We start from the raw sequence: 16,652 nt of genomic DNA, 5'->3' as shown, positions 1-16,652 counted from the left end.
GCTGTTTGTTAACTAATGTAATAAACCTTAAACAGAACAGCTGGATTTATACTGAGATCATGGTGGACTCTTTTTACTGGGTTACTTCAGAGATAGTTGGTCGCACTTTATTATCTTCTGAACACACCGCACTTTTAAGATTATTTTATTTGTGTTTTTTTTTTTTTATCCTACTTCTTAATATTTTTATTTCACAACTACGCAGGAATCCCCATGCTGGTCTATCACATAAAACCCCAATAAATTACATTGAAGCTTTTGATTATAACAGATAATTCGTACCCAGTTGATGAAGAGGGCCTGTGTGAACTTCACCACCTCCAGAGTAACCAGCAGGCTGATGGGGATCAGGTTGTTGTAGAGGATGATGAACGTCAGCAGGTTATACGCAAAGTTCAGGGAGATGTCGCCTGGAGGAAAATAAAGCAGCAGTCTTTCAACGCGAGGACCGTGCCGTTTCTCTTTTTTTTTTTTTTTTTTTTATTCATGCAGGCTTGACCCAGCCGCCTGCGAGGTGCGGCGCGTCAGCGTGTGTCCTCACCGGCCCGCGACAGGTACCAGCAGGCTTCGTCCGTGTGCTCCCTGTTCCAGATGGCGGCGCCCACAGAGCTGACGAGCGCCATGACCAGCAGGATGCCGAACAGGACCAGGATCTGCATGTTGGTCACCCGCTCCACGTTGGAGCGCTTCAGTGGCGCCTTGGTGGAGTTCTGGAAAAAAAGACGGCCAAAGGCACAATGAAGGCATCGCTGAGTCTGAGTATGAAAAATACAGCTAATAAGACGCTTTAAACCTCTCTGTTTATTATAAAGAAAATGAGTCATGTATGATTACTAACAAAGAAATGGATAGGTTATAAAAGCTATGCATTATTTTTTTAGCAGAAGACTAAACTCAGTTGTGAAGGTCTTCAAGACCATAGATAGGTAAAATGTCTAAATCTTTCAGGGGGAAAAAGTGTATTCTTGTTAATAAACGTAGCAAATGTCACCTTTCTCATTTGTTTAACCCCTCCTACTCTCCTTGGTTCCTCAAAGCTGAGAGGTTAGATTTACCTGCATCAGTTTAGAGTCATGGCCGGTATACACAACGATTCCCACCACCCACTGTGTGTTCCTGAGCTGGGCCCCGCGCAGCAGCACCTGGTCTGGACCCAGAGGAGCCGGACTGAGGAAAAACAGACGGTAAAGCTTTGACACATGAACGGAAACTGATGACATTTAAAGGTTAGCATTGGCTCCTTCTCTTATGCCAGATGTCAGCAAACTCAGAATAGCGGCTCCCTCGAAGAAGGCAACTCTGAACGGCCATTGTTTGCGCAATAGGGGGTTTTCAGCTGACGTCACGCTCACGTGACTACTCAGCGCGTCCGCCATATTGGGTGGCAGTCGTTTCGCACCGTTGACCTGCATTGTATGACGCCTTAGGCAGTATTGGAAGTGAACAATGGGGAAAACGTGTTTAATGGTTGGTTGCACGGCCCGTGGAGGTGGAGATCAACGCTCTTTCTATCGCCTACCAGCCGTAATAGTGAATCAGTGTGAAAAAAAAAAAAAACAGCTGTCTGAACAATGCCGTCACCTATGGCTGACACGGATATCCAGGTCCGATTTGGACGGTGTTAAGCTGGAATACGCCAGAGTCTGCGGTGCTCACTTTGTCACAGGTAATTAACTGTTAAGTATTTAAAACATATAAGAAGAATATATTAATAATAGGGCTTGGGCGTTATGACTTATTACTTTCCGCGGCTGTCGTGTTGACTGCCTCCGCCGCCTCTACTGCCTATTACTACCACATACTGTACTCCCTCTCTCAGCCGTGTTTTAATTTGATTAATTTCACCTTAACTTGATTTCAACCATGGTAAACCGTTGCTGTATTGTGGGCTGTAACAGCGCAACACATGATCGCCATGGGAAAAACATAGAAACGGATTAATTTTCCACCGCTTTCCTGCCTGGAGGCGCAACCACGGAGAACAACTGTTAGCGATAACAAAGAGTCGTCGGCTCGCTTGGATCGCAGCTGTAAGTCGACCGAACATAACTTTCCACAGTATCCCGATGTCAATGAGAGTGTGTTCTAAACGTTTGAAACACATAGCAGCAAGTTAAAAGTACATTACATTCGCGAGTGGTTGTTAGCGCTAACGGTTAGCATGAGCCAGAGCCCGGCTCAGCGCAGCTTACCTTTGAACGAGTTACAGAGATAAAGAGATCGTCGGCTCGCTTGGATCGCGGCTGTAAGACCGAACATAACTTTCCACAGTATCCCGATGTCAATGAGAGTGTGTTCTAAACGTTTGAAACACATAGCAGCAAGTTAAAAGTACATTACATGCGCGAGTGGTTGTTAGCACTGGCGGTTAGCAGCTACTAAACTAGCATGGGCCAGAGCCCGTCTGAACGCAGCTTACCTTTGAACGAGTTGCTGTGTTCCCACTGTTTGCTGGCTTTATGATCTGCAGCTCCTACCGGCGCCAATACGGTAAATACAACTTAATTTTGCACTGGTCATTGTTCTGCTTAAATAATTAAAGCCGCGAGCGGCGTCGATCGGCCCTGCAGCCAAGCGCCTTCGCGCACCGCCCGCCGCCGGCGGGTGGTGCAACACATTTGCGTCGGATTGTTTACATTTTTACCATCTTATTAAAACTCACCCGTCCACGTATGATGGCAATTTCCTTGATGTACATAACCAGATGTGAACTGGTTGTGAGCCTCTAGACCCTTGTAAGCTCTCATTTCCTCAAGAGTGTGCAGAGGGTTTTCACTGAACACCAGGTAATGCACTATGTCCCCGTGCTCTACATTTGGCCAATCATCTGGATTACGGCTAAACAAGGCACCGTGGAGGGCATAGGGGTCCATATGGTCGATCACGGAACATTTCCTCAGGTATACGTCCTTATCTGGTCGCTCTAGCGTGCTGGCGTACTTATCCATTCGCGATACGATAATACGTGTAAGACAACTAGAGATAAGGAAGTGTGCCACCCAATATGGCGGACCGGAAGTTGGCCAGTGACGTCAGTGAAAACACCCTATTAGTCTCATGAACATTTTATTCATTTAATATTTAATGTTGCCACAACCAGTTTTTTTTTTTTTTTTTTTTTTTTTTTTATATGCCTCAATCATGCATCAACCTGCAGCTAAAAGCTGAGCGTGTCTCACTTCTGGTTCACCAGGCGCAGCGTGCCGGTGAAGTCGTACAGGTGCCTGTTGGGGCCTTCGCACTCCAACTGACCCGACAGCGCCATCAAATCCTCCAGGGTCTGAAAACCGGCCGTCAGGGGAAGACCCTGGATGTAAAGAGAAAAAAACAAGAAAACAATGAGATAATAAGAAAGTGGAAGATTAATAAACGTTAAAATCAGAGGTTCACGTCACTTTTCCTGACTAGTTTTCTAGATTTCCTGCTACATCTATAACCTGCATGTGAAAGTGTATTTTGAGTATTTCTTTATGATATAAGTAATACAGGGGTCCTACAGATTTATATTTAAAAGTGGATATGAGTGAACATGTGGATTTATAGACAAGCGAACAAATGGATCGATCGACAGATGGTTGGGAAAAGCCATAGTTGGAAAACATTTTTTTTATCCAGATGTGTGGAGTTGCTTGAGCAATTTATTCAAAAACTAAAATGTAAATTTTTCCTTTTCAGAAAGTGGGCTTTAGAGAATAAATTTTTTTTCCCATCATCTTTTTAGTTAAGTCTAGAACACTGCAAAAACGGATCTAAAAATAAGTAAAATGTTCTTAAAGTTAGTGTATTTATCCTTGATTTGAGCAAGTAAATTAGATTATCTGCCAATGGAATGAGTATTTTGACCCCTAAAATAAGACAATTAGATATCCTGCACTTGAAATAAGATGATGGAGATGAATTGTTCCTATTTTAAGTGCAAAAATCTTATTCCATTGGCAGATCAACTCATTTACCTGCTCAACTCAAGGACAAATACACTCATTTTAAGAACATTTTACTTATTTTTAGTTCTGTTTTAGCAGTGAAGGCACTAAAGGCAAATTCCATACATTCAAGACAGCAGTGAAACCCTACAGAACGACTACGAGTTGAACCCAAACACAGCCTCCTCAAAAAAAACAAACCACTAAGCACAGATTTATTGTACCTGTCTGATCTTCAGGTTGGTTTCTCCATCCAGGTTAGACGTCTCGATGTAGCACATGGCCTGTGGCTCGCTGCAGAAAGGAATGCAGCAGCAAAAAATAAGCAAATCAGTTCGTGTACAAGGTCATTTGTTCACCTTTAAGTCAAAATAGTTGGTTTTAGATTTAGATTACTTTAACACTTGATTTTAACTAATCTCCTTCTAGCCAACAACCCCTTAAATGGCTAAAAAAGTTAATTAAAACTAAATCGATTCTTCACGACAAGTGAAGAGTCATGTTAGTGTTGTGTGTAAAAAGGTCAAGTAATGACAAACGGTGTTATAACAGACATGCCATCATGTAGAGACACACACACAAAAGGCGTCTGACCTGGAAGAGACTATAACCATGTCAGCTGGAAGATGCTGGCCATTGGTCACCTTCACTATGTCTCCTACTGCCACCTGGTGGCCAGGACGCAGCAGAGCGACAGGAAGAGAGAGGGAGACAGGAGCGTGCATGTGTGTGTTTGTGGGGAGGGGGGGGGGGGGTTAAGAGGTTGGAGGGTACAATAGAGGAGAAAAGAGGCAGGTTAATCAGTGACTAGAAAGAATGCAGCCATCAGAGAGAAAAGACCTGCAATAACATGACAGCGAGCACAGCGGTACGCGGCCTTTAGCCGTTCTGCTTGGCATCAGATTGGAGAAACGTGAAGCTTAAAGAATGTGCCGTCTAGAAAGGCAGAGAGGCAAACATAAAAGTTTAGCTGAAAGCAAAAGTCTTTCCGCGCGGTGCAGTTCATAACAATAAACCGTCCGTTAGAAACCTCAAGCTTTGAACAAAGATTTAAATAACAGCAAGCAACTCTCAAGGTTTCAAAATAGTAAAGAAGCAAATATTACGACCTAGTCTGTTTATAATCTGTTCCAAGGAACAACAACAAAGCAATCGCTTTGCTGTGTAGCCCTGCAGACAAGCTGAAACAGGGATCACTGCTGTTTTTTTTACGCTGCCTGGCTCAAGGGGGAGTACAACGGGTCTAAAAAAAATGTAAACATACCTGTTCGCACAGTCAGAGATTCAGAAAACCTGCAGAAACCCCCGCCGACAGCCTCGTACGTGTAGTTAACAGATACCAATAAACAAGAAAAATGTCTCCTAACATTCATTTAGTCTACCTACATCAATATGCTTTTTTTTTTTTTTTTTTAAATGACATTTAGAACCTAATTAAAGAGAAAGCAAACTTTAATGAGCGGCGATGACAGCTGGAACGTATTCCCTCACCTGTCCCGACACGGCGAAGCAAAAATCCCGATAAACAAGCTTGTCGCCCAAACACTGTAACAGGGACCCGGATCTGACTTGATGCGACTTAATGGAGCGAGGCTGTGCACAGCTGGGCCCAGTTAATGAGAACATTCAATAAGGAGCCCGCATCTTAGGGAAACAGGCGGACACTCCATTCTGACAGTGGAACGTGTGCGTCGTGTTTCGCTGCATTTCTCATCCGGCTCTTGCATTTCTCTCTTTAATTAAGCCCAACGCACCGGCTTTAATTTCAGTGATGCATTTACTTTGTTTCCTACGGTAGAACTTACAGCACCCTCCATCTTTATTAGCTAGAAGAGGCCTAAAAAAAATACAATATTCTGCCATTGCACAGCATTCTCACACTGAAAGCAATGGAAGAACTGAACCTTTAATTTGAGTACATTTATACTAAATTATTTTGGCTCATTCATTATGATGTTTTGGGGCTGTCATTGCTTTATATGTCCTCTTTTCCCCACATAGTAAGTACTTATATTTCCTTAGGCCAGAGCATTTAACAAGAGGCATCTTTGAGCAAGCCTTATTTACAGGTCCAGGCTCATCTCTTATGTCTTCATCTCTCCACTAGGTTTAAGTCTGGACACTGAGAAGACCACGCATTGATGATTTTGTGTCTGGAGGGACGTTACGAAAAATAACAAACCCCCATAAACAAATTTCATGGTTTCAAGGTGCCACAATTGCTTATGACGCTGTGGATGATGTGCTTTTGGAGGGAGAAGATGCTCGCAGCATCAAGGATCCTCTGCTGGGCTTATCAGATATCAGGCATTTTTACACATTTTCCTCCCATGTTTGACCTAGACACCTAAAAAAAAGCGCACTCTGCGTCTCATCTAAACGAAGCGAACAGTTCCTGTTAAAGCCCCGGTAACATCTGCAATGTCCAGGTTTAAGTTGGTGATGGTGAATGGCATTTTCCTGACATTTTTTTTGTCAAATGTAACGGATAATTGTTCTAGCGAGTGTCCAAATGATGACCCGTTTTCCATTTTCTGGCAGAGGCCACAAGATTTTATTCCAAAACGAAAAGGACTTCATGACGCCACGCAATCCCATAAGGTTCCCAGGGGCCTTTGGTAGAAAAAAAAAAAAAAACAGGACCACAGCTTCAGATTAGCTACCCTACTTAAAAGTGGGAATGGAGTTGCTCCTCACATATTCATCTTTTATTTCTGACTAAATCTATCCCATCTATGCCAAAAAAGCTTCAAAAACTTGACCACCAATGTTTCACTGCAAAAACAGAACTAGAAATAGGTAAAATTTTCTTGAAATTAGTGTATTTGTCCTTGATTTGAACAGGTCAATAAGTTTATCTGCCAATGGAAGGAGCAATTTTACCCCTAAAATAAAATAATTACATATACTGCACTTAAAATAAGTTGATGGAGGTGAGTTGTTCCTATTTTAAGTGCAAAAATCTTATTCCATTGGCGGATTATCTTATTTACCTGCTCAAGTAAAGTACAAATACACTCGTTTCAAGAAACTTTAAACTTATTTTTTGTTCTGTTTTTGCAGTGTAACAATGACAAACGCTTACGTCAGGGCTGGAAACCTCCCATGTAGACGGCATGTAGATATCATCTAATAGTTGTTATGGAGACTCTGCAGCAAAGAGTGGCCACTTGGGGGTCATATAGTTTTTTCCCCTCCGTCACCCTCCTGCTCTCTGTTTAAAGAAGCAAGGTAAACTATTAATGCTCCAACAACGTGATTTCTCTACTTCCCCACTCTCACGGAAAGATTTCTTTTCTACTTTTTCAGCCTGAGATTAAGAGAAATTTACTTGTACTTAATTTTATTTTTAATTTACTTTCAACACGCGGCCATTTTTTTTTGTAGTGATTTTTTTTTACCCCGTTTGCGGCGATATGGCCCAATGAAGTGAACCGCACGACTGAAAGAGAAATCAAAAGCGTGACAAGTGAGACGGCGGCAGCCGTGAATGTGATGAAACGGATACCTGCTTCCAGATGATGGTCTGCCAAGCTCCGCTCCGCAGCACTGGGAGACAAGGACAACACAGCCATCAGTCAGCCTATGGAGCGGCTCTCATACAGTATTCATGGCCTCTAAACTTTTGTCTTTTTTTTTTTGTCTCGGTCTGAGTGCCCCGTAATGCTATAATGACCGACAGACAACAGCCATTCATCCAGCCATGAAAGGAAAACAAAGCCCAGGCAAACAGAGGCGTGCACGCTCGCGGAAAGCCGCTCAATTTACCTGTCGTCTTCTTCTTGTTCACCGTGTTGTCCGCTTTGTGTCTTTTCTGCAAGCAGAAAACAAGTTTTAGGATTAAAACAAAAAAAGGTGAGAAATATTTGTGTGTTAAAGTGTTAAAGATTTGCTCCCGAAGCCGAACCGCCATTCCTCACCATCTTCCCGCAGAGCTACTCACGTAGTCCTCTATGATTTCTTTAATTCCCGCCACGGTGAGGATGAAGATGAGCGGCACCAGAGTGGTGTAGCGACCGGTCGGCGATACATCAGGGATTTGCTGAAAGAAAAAGGATTTACGCTCACGTCCGTGCTCATCGACAGCAACGAACAACTCTTCATCAATGAACTAATGCAATGATTGTGATAAGCAGATTGCAAAGGGCTTCTCAAAAATATTTATTTAGCTTGTAAATCGATGCCTTGGACATTTCTTTTTACTTTTACAAAGATGTAAGGAAACATGATGATACTGAGGATGTCATGGATCCTTAAGAAACAAAGGAAATCATGGAGGACATGGCAGAAAAATGGGAAAAGAAGCAAAGATCTGGGATATCTAATTCTTTTTAGCTCCTTATACTTTATTTGGCTTTGTTACAAAAACATAAAAAAAAACAACTTATGACACGATTCTTTGATATCACTTGTTTGATAATTATCAATACTGCAAATATAAATACAACTTAAAATATGGGCAAACACTGCAGCAGAAGAGAGACGGCATACAGACATATTTCTATTTCAACCTTGGTTCCAAAGTTCTGAAGCATCAGGACTCAGGTCCAAGCGTTCCCAGTGGTGGGTAAATTTGGTTCAGAATACCCGTGGTTATCTAGCTCTGGACCTGGAGGACTTTGGTCCAAGTTCACGTTGAGTCTATAAGGTATTCTGTATAAAATCAGTTAAAATTTTTCCAAGCTAGCTGGTTGTGGACCTGGGGGATCTTTGGTCCAAGTTCACCGGGGATCCATGGAGCTTATCCTGGGTACACATGATCCAGTGATACCCCGGTTCCCCGGTTCTGAAGAACCAGGACTCTGGTCCAAGTGTGATTGTCATGAATAAACATGATTTTGGTCAAAATGTGAAAAATGTAAATTCTGGGTAAACTTGGTTCAGAGTGGAGTGGATGTTGGTTGTGGACCAGGGAGTCTTCGTTCAAAGTTTCCACAATGTCCACAGATCTTACCCTGACCTGGGTCTAAACCCCTCAAGAATACCCGGTTCTATACCAGGGAATTTTGTTTAGGTTCACCCCCCTATTCCTCGGGTGTACCTTCAGAAAAACCTGCCTAAAACCTGCCTTTGAAGGGCGATGCTGCAGGAATGGTGCAGCCCTACTTTAGGCTGATTTATCGTCAGGAGATGCACAGGGAAATGGGCCGGTGACCGGACTCGCACGATTTATTGTTTGTTTGGATCTGATTGGAGACTGGCGGGATGAAACTGAATTATTCATTTATGTTTTTAAATTAATACAATCTTGATCAGCGAACACACCATCCCATTCACTAGCAGGTCGCACAGACAACCACATCCTTTGGTTACACTGCAACTGACTGAGGCATATTCAAAGTTAGCAACTTTTAGCATAATTTAATTGTTTACAAATTAAATTAGAGGAAGAACAACAACTATAAGTTTTTTCTATGCAGGTGTGATGGCTTTTCATTCAATCGTGAACAGGAAGATAAATCCATTTTAGCAATATGACTGATACTGTTTTGATGAGTTCAGTACCATCAGTCATGGAAGATGCTCGATTAGCAATTGTTGACAATCGTTTAGAAACGTTACCGATAAAGTTTCATTGTGAATTTGTTGATATTCGCTAATGTGACGTTACATCCCGCTGATAAAAAAATATATATATATATAATTCAGCAAAAACAGATGGTGTATGTCTGGTTAACCCTCATCTATCAGTACCAGCAGGCTTCCTTTCCATTTTAATGCTGATTTCAGCTCATTGTGATGACACTGTTATAGTATTACCAAATTAGTCAATAAATTCACAAAACTTCACATCAAAAATCCCAAAGTGACCCAAAGTTTAAAACGTAAACTTTGCAATCATTTAGTTTGTTTTCTGTGAAATAACAGTGTTTATCAGCAGAGCTGAGTAACACCAACTTCTTAAGGCTCCTCCAGAGCAGCAATGAATGAATGTAAGACTTGACAATCGAACACAAAATCAGGTAAATGAGATCCTCCCAAATGTCGATTTGGAGAAAACGTATTTATTTTTGAAATATTAAAAAAAAAAATATAGTATGATATGCTAAACATTATTTACATAAATAAAACAGATATAAACAGTATTGTGAAGGTCTAGACAAGTGTACCACAATTACCTTTAGCTGTGTTTTATTTACAGACACTTTTAACCTATAAACTGGACAATTTTAGTTTTTACACATTCAAAGAGAAGCAGCTCTGCAACTTTGGTTATGAAAATCAGTTTTCATAACCAAAGTCAGTTTTATTTGACCATAAATAGTTTTGCTTTAAAAGAAACCTAAACGTTGAATTTATCCACAAGATTTTCAAATAAAAAGTATTTTGTTGTTTTATTGTTAGTGCTTTTTAAAAGAAAATGAAACTGGACCATTGGTGAGAAAAAAACAGAAATCAGATATCAGAAATTCGGGTACAATCTAAAGACTAAAACTCAGAGCCAAAGCAAAAACCCGGCTTCGGGGTTTACCTGCATAAGTGCGATGAACAGGAAGAAGGCGTTGGCCGCCCGTCGGATCTGCTCATAGAGGAACCGGGGCAGGAAGGTTAAAATCCCATACTTGGTGGTACTGTTTGAGGAAAACAGAGACAGAGGGTCAAGCAATGCATTAGCAAATAAAGGAATTGATTAATACATTTCCGTAATGTTCTCTAATGAGTAATGATTGCTTATCCTCAAATTCTCAGGGGGCATCGCTGCAACTTGGATCGAAAAACCACCTAATTGTGCTCAGGTAGAGAAAACCTTATAAATAGAGAAATATATTTAGTCCATTGCACTAAATTAGGACTGAGAATCCCCAAAAATAGGAGCAAAAGACAGAAACCTTGGCATCCCCGATCTTTCCGTCAGTCAGCTGTATTGATCAGCTGTATCGATTAGCCTTGATATAGCCATTAGCTAGAGTAAGTGCTTTTACAGAAGCTAAAAATATAGTCCACCTTCAAGTCAAGACCTGTTTCATTTTTGTTTTTTGTTTTTTTGTTTGTTTTTCCTCCCCTGGCTAAGTGAAGAGTAAAAGCCTCTGCAATGAACTTCCATTTAATGGACCGTGCCTGTCTGCGTGCGCGAGTCAGCATGCATCAAATGGCACAGGCGCAGCTCAGGATTTCCAAGGAGATGAACCCGTAACCTGCTCCGCTGTACAGCCCCCCCCCCCCCCTCCCTATCCGCCTCATCCTTAGAGACACTAAATACGAGGAGCAGGACGCTACACGGAAAAAACATGGGAGCAACAGCTGTCATGTCGTCACACGGACACGCGGGATCCTGACCCGGAGGCTACGGATACCTCCGAGCTGGCGATGCTACACGCCTTGATCTAATCAAAGACAACTGATACCAAACTCCAGCTACAGAAACAAGCGCATTCCCCCTGCAGCAGGAAGAAGTAAATAAAAAAAACTGAAAAAAAACCCATCTGGATATGTTAGTTTTGGTAGTATATATATATGTGTCCAGATTGCTGGAAGTGTGAGCAGCTGTTGGCAGCAGGGGTGATGCTGTCCTGCAGCTGTGCAGCTTTGGAGTGTTTTTATAGAAAACAGCGCGCTCAAAGTACAGTTCAGTGAAAAAGTATTTGCCCCCTTACAGATTTCCTCCAGATTTATTTATTTTTTTACACATTGACTCAATTTGTGATACTAGACAAATACAGCCTGGATTTCCCACCTTCTCACTTTGTGAACTAATTTGAATTTCTTTCATTTCGTCAGCCACACCCAGGCCTGACGACTGCCAGGCCCGTAGAAACAAGAAATCAATTAAACTGAACTTGATGCTTGAAGATGGACTTAAAGCTGTCAATAAACCCATTTAAGGAATACACTGGTGTTTGGCTATGTATCAAGGGAGCGACACTGTTCATTTACCTTTCGTTAGAAAAGGTTGATGGAAACAGCAAAATAAAAAAAATAAAAAAAAAATAAAAAAATTTGATTTTGCTAAAAAAAAACTTTTTACACATGCTTGAGGTGGCTTTTGGCTTTTTTGAAAAAGAGTCAAAGCGCTAAACGGGAGGCGGAAACACATTTGCCGAAAAGGTTTTGACGTTTACCTCACATGACTGATCAGCTGTTGCCGTCATTATCCCCATAACGCGCAAAAGCATGGCTGGAAGTTTTCACACAACAAGTAACATCGCTGGCACTAGTCGACGTGACAGAACAATTACAACTTGCCTGATAGCAACACATTAATGAAAACTCCATATTTCTCAGATGTCGCCAATGCTAGTCTACAACCTCTACTTCCTGTTTATTACAGCCAAGCGTAACTTCTGACGAAATTGCGTAGGTTAATGGCTAATTCACTCCAAACCAGTAGATGGAAACATCCCCAAGACTTTTGAGGAAAATAACCCGTGGACTTAGAAGATGGAAAAAAAAAAAGAGGAACCTTTTGGAATATGTGCATCTTGCTACATCCGGCGTAAAACTAACGCAACACTTCAGAAAACAACGTCATAACAACAGTCGTAAATGTGGCGGCGCTCTAATGGTCCAGTTCTTGGACTACTTGCTGTAATCGAAGCAAGTCGTAGACCTACATTGCAAAAACAGAACTAAGAATAAGTAAAATGTTCTTAAAATAAGTATATCTGTCCTTGATTTGGACGGGTAAATAAGATGATCTGCCAATGGAATACGATTTTTGCACTTAAAATAGGAGCAATCCATCTCCATCATCTAACTTCAAGTGCAGGACGTCTAATTATCTTATTTTAGGGGTCAAAATACTTATTCTATTGGCAGATAATTTTATTTACCTGCTCAAATCTAGGACAAAAACACAAATTTTAAGAACATTTTACTTATTTTTAGGTCAGTTTTTGCAGTGTAAGCTGGTTGCTTGAATAGCTTCTCTGCCCTTCTTTATAACAAAAGTTGTTTGAAACCTGCTCATTTGTATTTAGTGAAGCCATCTAACTGAATAGAAATTGATGATCTAAAACATTTAATTTTGACAAAAAAGCAACAACAACAAAAAAAAGGTCAGAGGAAATTTGTAAGGAGGAAAATAAGAAAAAAAAATGTCCACAGCACTCTGTTAGTTTTAATAAATTCATGTTGTATATGGAAGAGGCAGGTCTGGGAAATGGAGAGAGGGGTTGTAAGAGTAAACAGATCAAAGCTGCGAGGCTTTAATCTCACCAAGAAAATCGATAATGCTGTTGGACTTTTAAAAATACACAAACTAAAGAGTTACAGGAACACAAGGACATGGCAGGCTTTTTGCCTCTGCAGGGAGAGTGCTCCCGTCCGTCCAATCTGCGTGGAGGAGAGGCCGGGCGTCCAGCGGGGTCCTATCAGAGGAGTCCAACGCCGCCCGCCTTAATCTCGTTTGTGGGGCTGGAATTGCCTCTTTTATCTATTTATCTTGCAGAAACAATCATGCTAAAACCTCCGAGTACAAGTAGAAGACGACCCTCCTTCAGTCACAGAACAGGAGAGCGACTCCAAACATAAAAAAAAAAAAACTATCTACAGACAGGACGTGGGAGAGGCGACACTAAAAGAGATCGCATATTTCCCCAAAAATGCTATGCTATCTAACAGAAAACAGCGGGAACAGAAGTGCAAAGATCTGCATAGGAGTTTACTTTTGTCATACCAAAGTTGTAAAAAATAAATAAATAGAAGGTCACGTCTAAACGAATCACACCTGAGACTTTGACGTGGACGGCGGGGAGACGGGAGAAAGGCTTTACCGTCAGCGACATCAATCGTGTCAAAGCAATTCCTCGCAGTTTCCACTTAGAGGAAACAAGCCCACCTGAGGGGCTCGGTGTAAACTTAAGTGAAACGTGTAATCGGGGGGGGGGGGGCTTAATTTCGCGTTAAATATTAATGCGGTTCGTATCGATTGGGCAACACCGTGTCGCGTCGCGTAGCTCTTCTTTCCTCGCCGCTGAAAACATTTCAGCCTCACCCAGTTGCAGACGACGGCGAGAAATCATTAACGGGGCTGAGATTTTCAGCTGGGATTTTTGTGTGTGCCGTTTTGGAGACCCGGTCCGCGATCTTTATCTAAAATGAGAGGAGAACGTTCTGAGAGAGGGGGGAAAACAACCGTATCTCCAAGGTCTAAAGTCTACTGGACACACAGGTGAAACGTAGCGGCTGTCAGGGAGCGTCCTTTTGACCCCGCTCAGTGTGGATTTAAAAACCTCTTGAGCAAACGTCACCTCTGGTATTTTAGCAGGGCAAAGCACTGAAAAGAAAAAAAGACGCAAGCCAAATATGTTAAAAAGTGTATGAAATTTGGTCAACTGGGTCACAGAAAAAGAAAACAATCTATAAAAATTTACTTTGGAGGGTATTAAATATTATATTTGCTTATAAACCATAGCATAATGCTTCCATTTTAACATCACGAACTCTATTGCAATAGCAAATCCTATCAAAACATTTTTATTAGAGAAACAATCAAAACGGCGGCCCAAACTAGTGTTAGCTATTCTCATTTTTCATTGGCTGCTGCTGTAAGGCCGATACATTTATATATATGTTGTATTGTGAAGGAAAATATTAACTTGGTGGGACTAAAGAACCGTCCAAAGACTTTTGACTGAGAGGGTTTCCATCCTGGAGCAAGAAATTGGGTTTGTGTCCAGCGACTGCGAATTCAGCACAATGGCTAAAGCTAAGCTAAGCTAAGCTAAGCTAAGGTCAAACTCAAACCCAGAGGGAGTTGCTGCAGATGAACGACAATAAACGTGTCATTTATAAAGTTTTGCCCTTTTGAACTGTCACTTTCAATTTCTACTTATTAGGTTGTAAATAGTTACTGGAGAAAACGGAACCAAATTTGTGGACTATAACCCTCAGATGTTAAAGGACGGAATAGTTTTTTTTGTGGGTTTTTAATTCACATTTTCTTCCTCCTTATTGGCATTTTATTGTATTCTGTACAGCTGCGGCAAAACCCCTGAGCCGTGTGTGAGAAAAAAAAAAACATTATTTGAATCAGAAACGATTGAAATGGAAGAAGCAAGGATGATAAAAAGTTTAAGTTCTGAAGGTGATTACTATCATCATCACTGTTCAGTCTCAGTGTTAGAATCAGTCATGGTTTGTGGATCCTAGCAACTATTTTCTGGCCCAGATTGAATCCCCTGACAGGTGGGACCCGACCATTGTCTGATCTGTGTCGCATTCCTCAGGGGGGAAAAAAAACATAAAGTCAGCCCAATTAGATGGAAATGTTTCCGGATCCACGTCTGACTCTGTGAAATGATGCTCATCCACACACTGCTCACTAAAGCCAACAAATCACCTCGATGCTCTTTAAATTCTACAGATCGGAGCCGCTTACCACAGTTATTACCATCTCGTGTCACATAAGACATCAGTGGCCAAAATAAAAACAAAAATTGGTTTTCTTTGATCACGCTTTTTTTAAGTTAATATTTCTGTGAAATCCCTGTTTAGATATTAATAATTTTTTTCCTGTTCTTAAAAAAAAAAATCACCTTTCAGCATTCCCTTTCATAGTTGGTAAGAATGTAACCAACTTAGATTTTTTAAGATTGTGTGGGCCTTTAATCATTAGTAGCTTGTTAGGAAGACAGGCAGAGGGAGAAAGGGAAAGACATGAAAAAAATGGCTCAATTCCAGGAACTGAACCTGGAAAAGCTGCTTTGAAGACTAAAACCTGCATTTATGATGTACCTGCCATGTGGCGCCGCTGTTAAAACTCGTTAAAGGCTGCAAAAGACCAGCAAGAGACTATAGGTTCACTTTACTGATGGACAATGGAGCTAAACATACAGCCAGACCTACAACAAAATTAGATCCAAGCATGTCCGTGTGTTAGAATGGCCTAGTCAAAGTCCACACTTATATCCAAGTAAGAAACCGTGGTCGCACTTGAAAAATTGATTTTCCTTCCGATCAGACCGAGCTAGAGCTACTTCGCTAGGAGGAAATCTCCTCCTCTAGGTGTGCAAAAATTGCAGCGACACGCCTCAAAATCATGCAGCTTCAGCAGCAGCAAAAAATGATTGGTTCTCAGGACTTTAGGTCCAGACAAATGATGCTCATTTTTCAGATTTCTTTTTATAATTGGGCGCTTAGTTTGTATCTCTCACATAAAAACCCTTACAATCCAATCCTTATAACACCATCAACCCAACTTATTTCATATGACTTATGAAAACCGTTTAATTACTACATTGTTAATTATTACCACATTTCCCAGTGTAGCTGTGTGCAGTTTTGCGTCTTTCTTCTACAAACCAACGACTTTCTAACTTAAATAACCAGAACCAAGCACACGCTGAAGCAGAAACCAAGCACGGGAGCAAAGAGTTTGAAGCCGCACCTCACGTGGTTGTCGCAGAACTTGGTGGTCTGGGGCCGGTTGAGGATCACCGTCCGCGCCGTGGCGTCCACGGGTTCCGCCTGGGAAGTGGTGCCGGACATCTCGTCATCCGCCTTGCGGTACCCGGCGGACGAGCCAGAGGGTCCTGCGCCGTTGGATTGATGGGAGAGAGGTGAGGCTGAGTGAGTCCGAGCGGGAGACGGAGAGACGGAGACAGGGGAGGGGAGGGAGACACACACACACACAGAGACAGAGACGTGGGGACGTGGTTTTCACAGTTCAACAGCGACCAATTACAACCAGAGGATGGATACTGGATGCTGATGTCTGCTGAAGCGCTTCGGGTCGATTCGGTGACGTTTCCCCCCCCCCTTCTCTGTAATTGTCTTTCATGTGCAGCG

At 41.8% G+C, this 16,652-nt stretch overlaps 1 protein-coding gene across 13 annotated transcripts in view; it reads right to left on the bottom strand.

Annotated features, from left to right (window-relative positions):
* Positions 1-16,652, bottom strand: part of atp8a2 (ATPase phospholipid transporting 8A2) — an 87,285-nt gene that overhangs the window by 53,104 nt on the left and 17,529 nt on the right. For 7 of the 13 annotated variants that reach the window (XR_004927484.1, XM_036125527.1, XM_036125525.1 and 4 more), the window contains 11 exons: positions 16,252-16,429; positions 10,396-10,495; positions 7,867-7,965; positions 7,692-7,737; positions 7,432-7,472; positions 4,518-4,591; positions 4,148-4,217; positions 3,180-3,307; positions 1,056-1,167; positions 542-710; positions 283-410 (listed from right to left, as the gene is read on the bottom strand). Coding sequence is in view for 12 of the 13 variants with exons in the window: in XM_036125527.1 (XP_035981420.1) it covers positions 283-410; positions 542-710; positions 1,056-1,167; positions 3,180-3,307; positions 4,148-4,217; positions 4,518-4,591; positions 7,432-7,472; positions 7,692-7,737; positions 7,867-7,965; positions 10,396-10,495; positions 16,252-16,429 (1,145 nt within the window). In the remaining variant the exon portion in view is untranslated. The remainder of the gene's footprint in view (positions 1-282; positions 411-541; positions 711-1,055; positions 1,168-3,179; positions 3,308-4,147; positions 4,218-4,517; positions 4,592-7,431; positions 7,473-7,691; positions 7,738-7,866; positions 7,966-10,395; positions 10,496-16,251; positions 16,430-16,652) is intronic. The other 6 variants (XM_036125526.1, XM_036125530.1, XM_036125531.1 and 3 more) reach the window with 1 other exon arrangement.

The sequence above is a fragment of the Fundulus heteroclitus genome, chromosome 21 (assembly GCF_011125445.2).
Source record: "Fundulus heteroclitus isolate FHET01 chromosome 21, MU-UCD_Fhet_4.1, whole genome shotgun sequence".
In the NCBI taxonomy this organism is placed as follows: domain Eukaryota; kingdom Metazoa; phylum Chordata; class Actinopteri; order Cyprinodontiformes; family Fundulidae; genus Fundulus; species Fundulus heteroclitus.
Note: the sequence above shows the minus strand (reverse complement) of the source record. Positions and strands in the feature narration are given on the sequence as shown.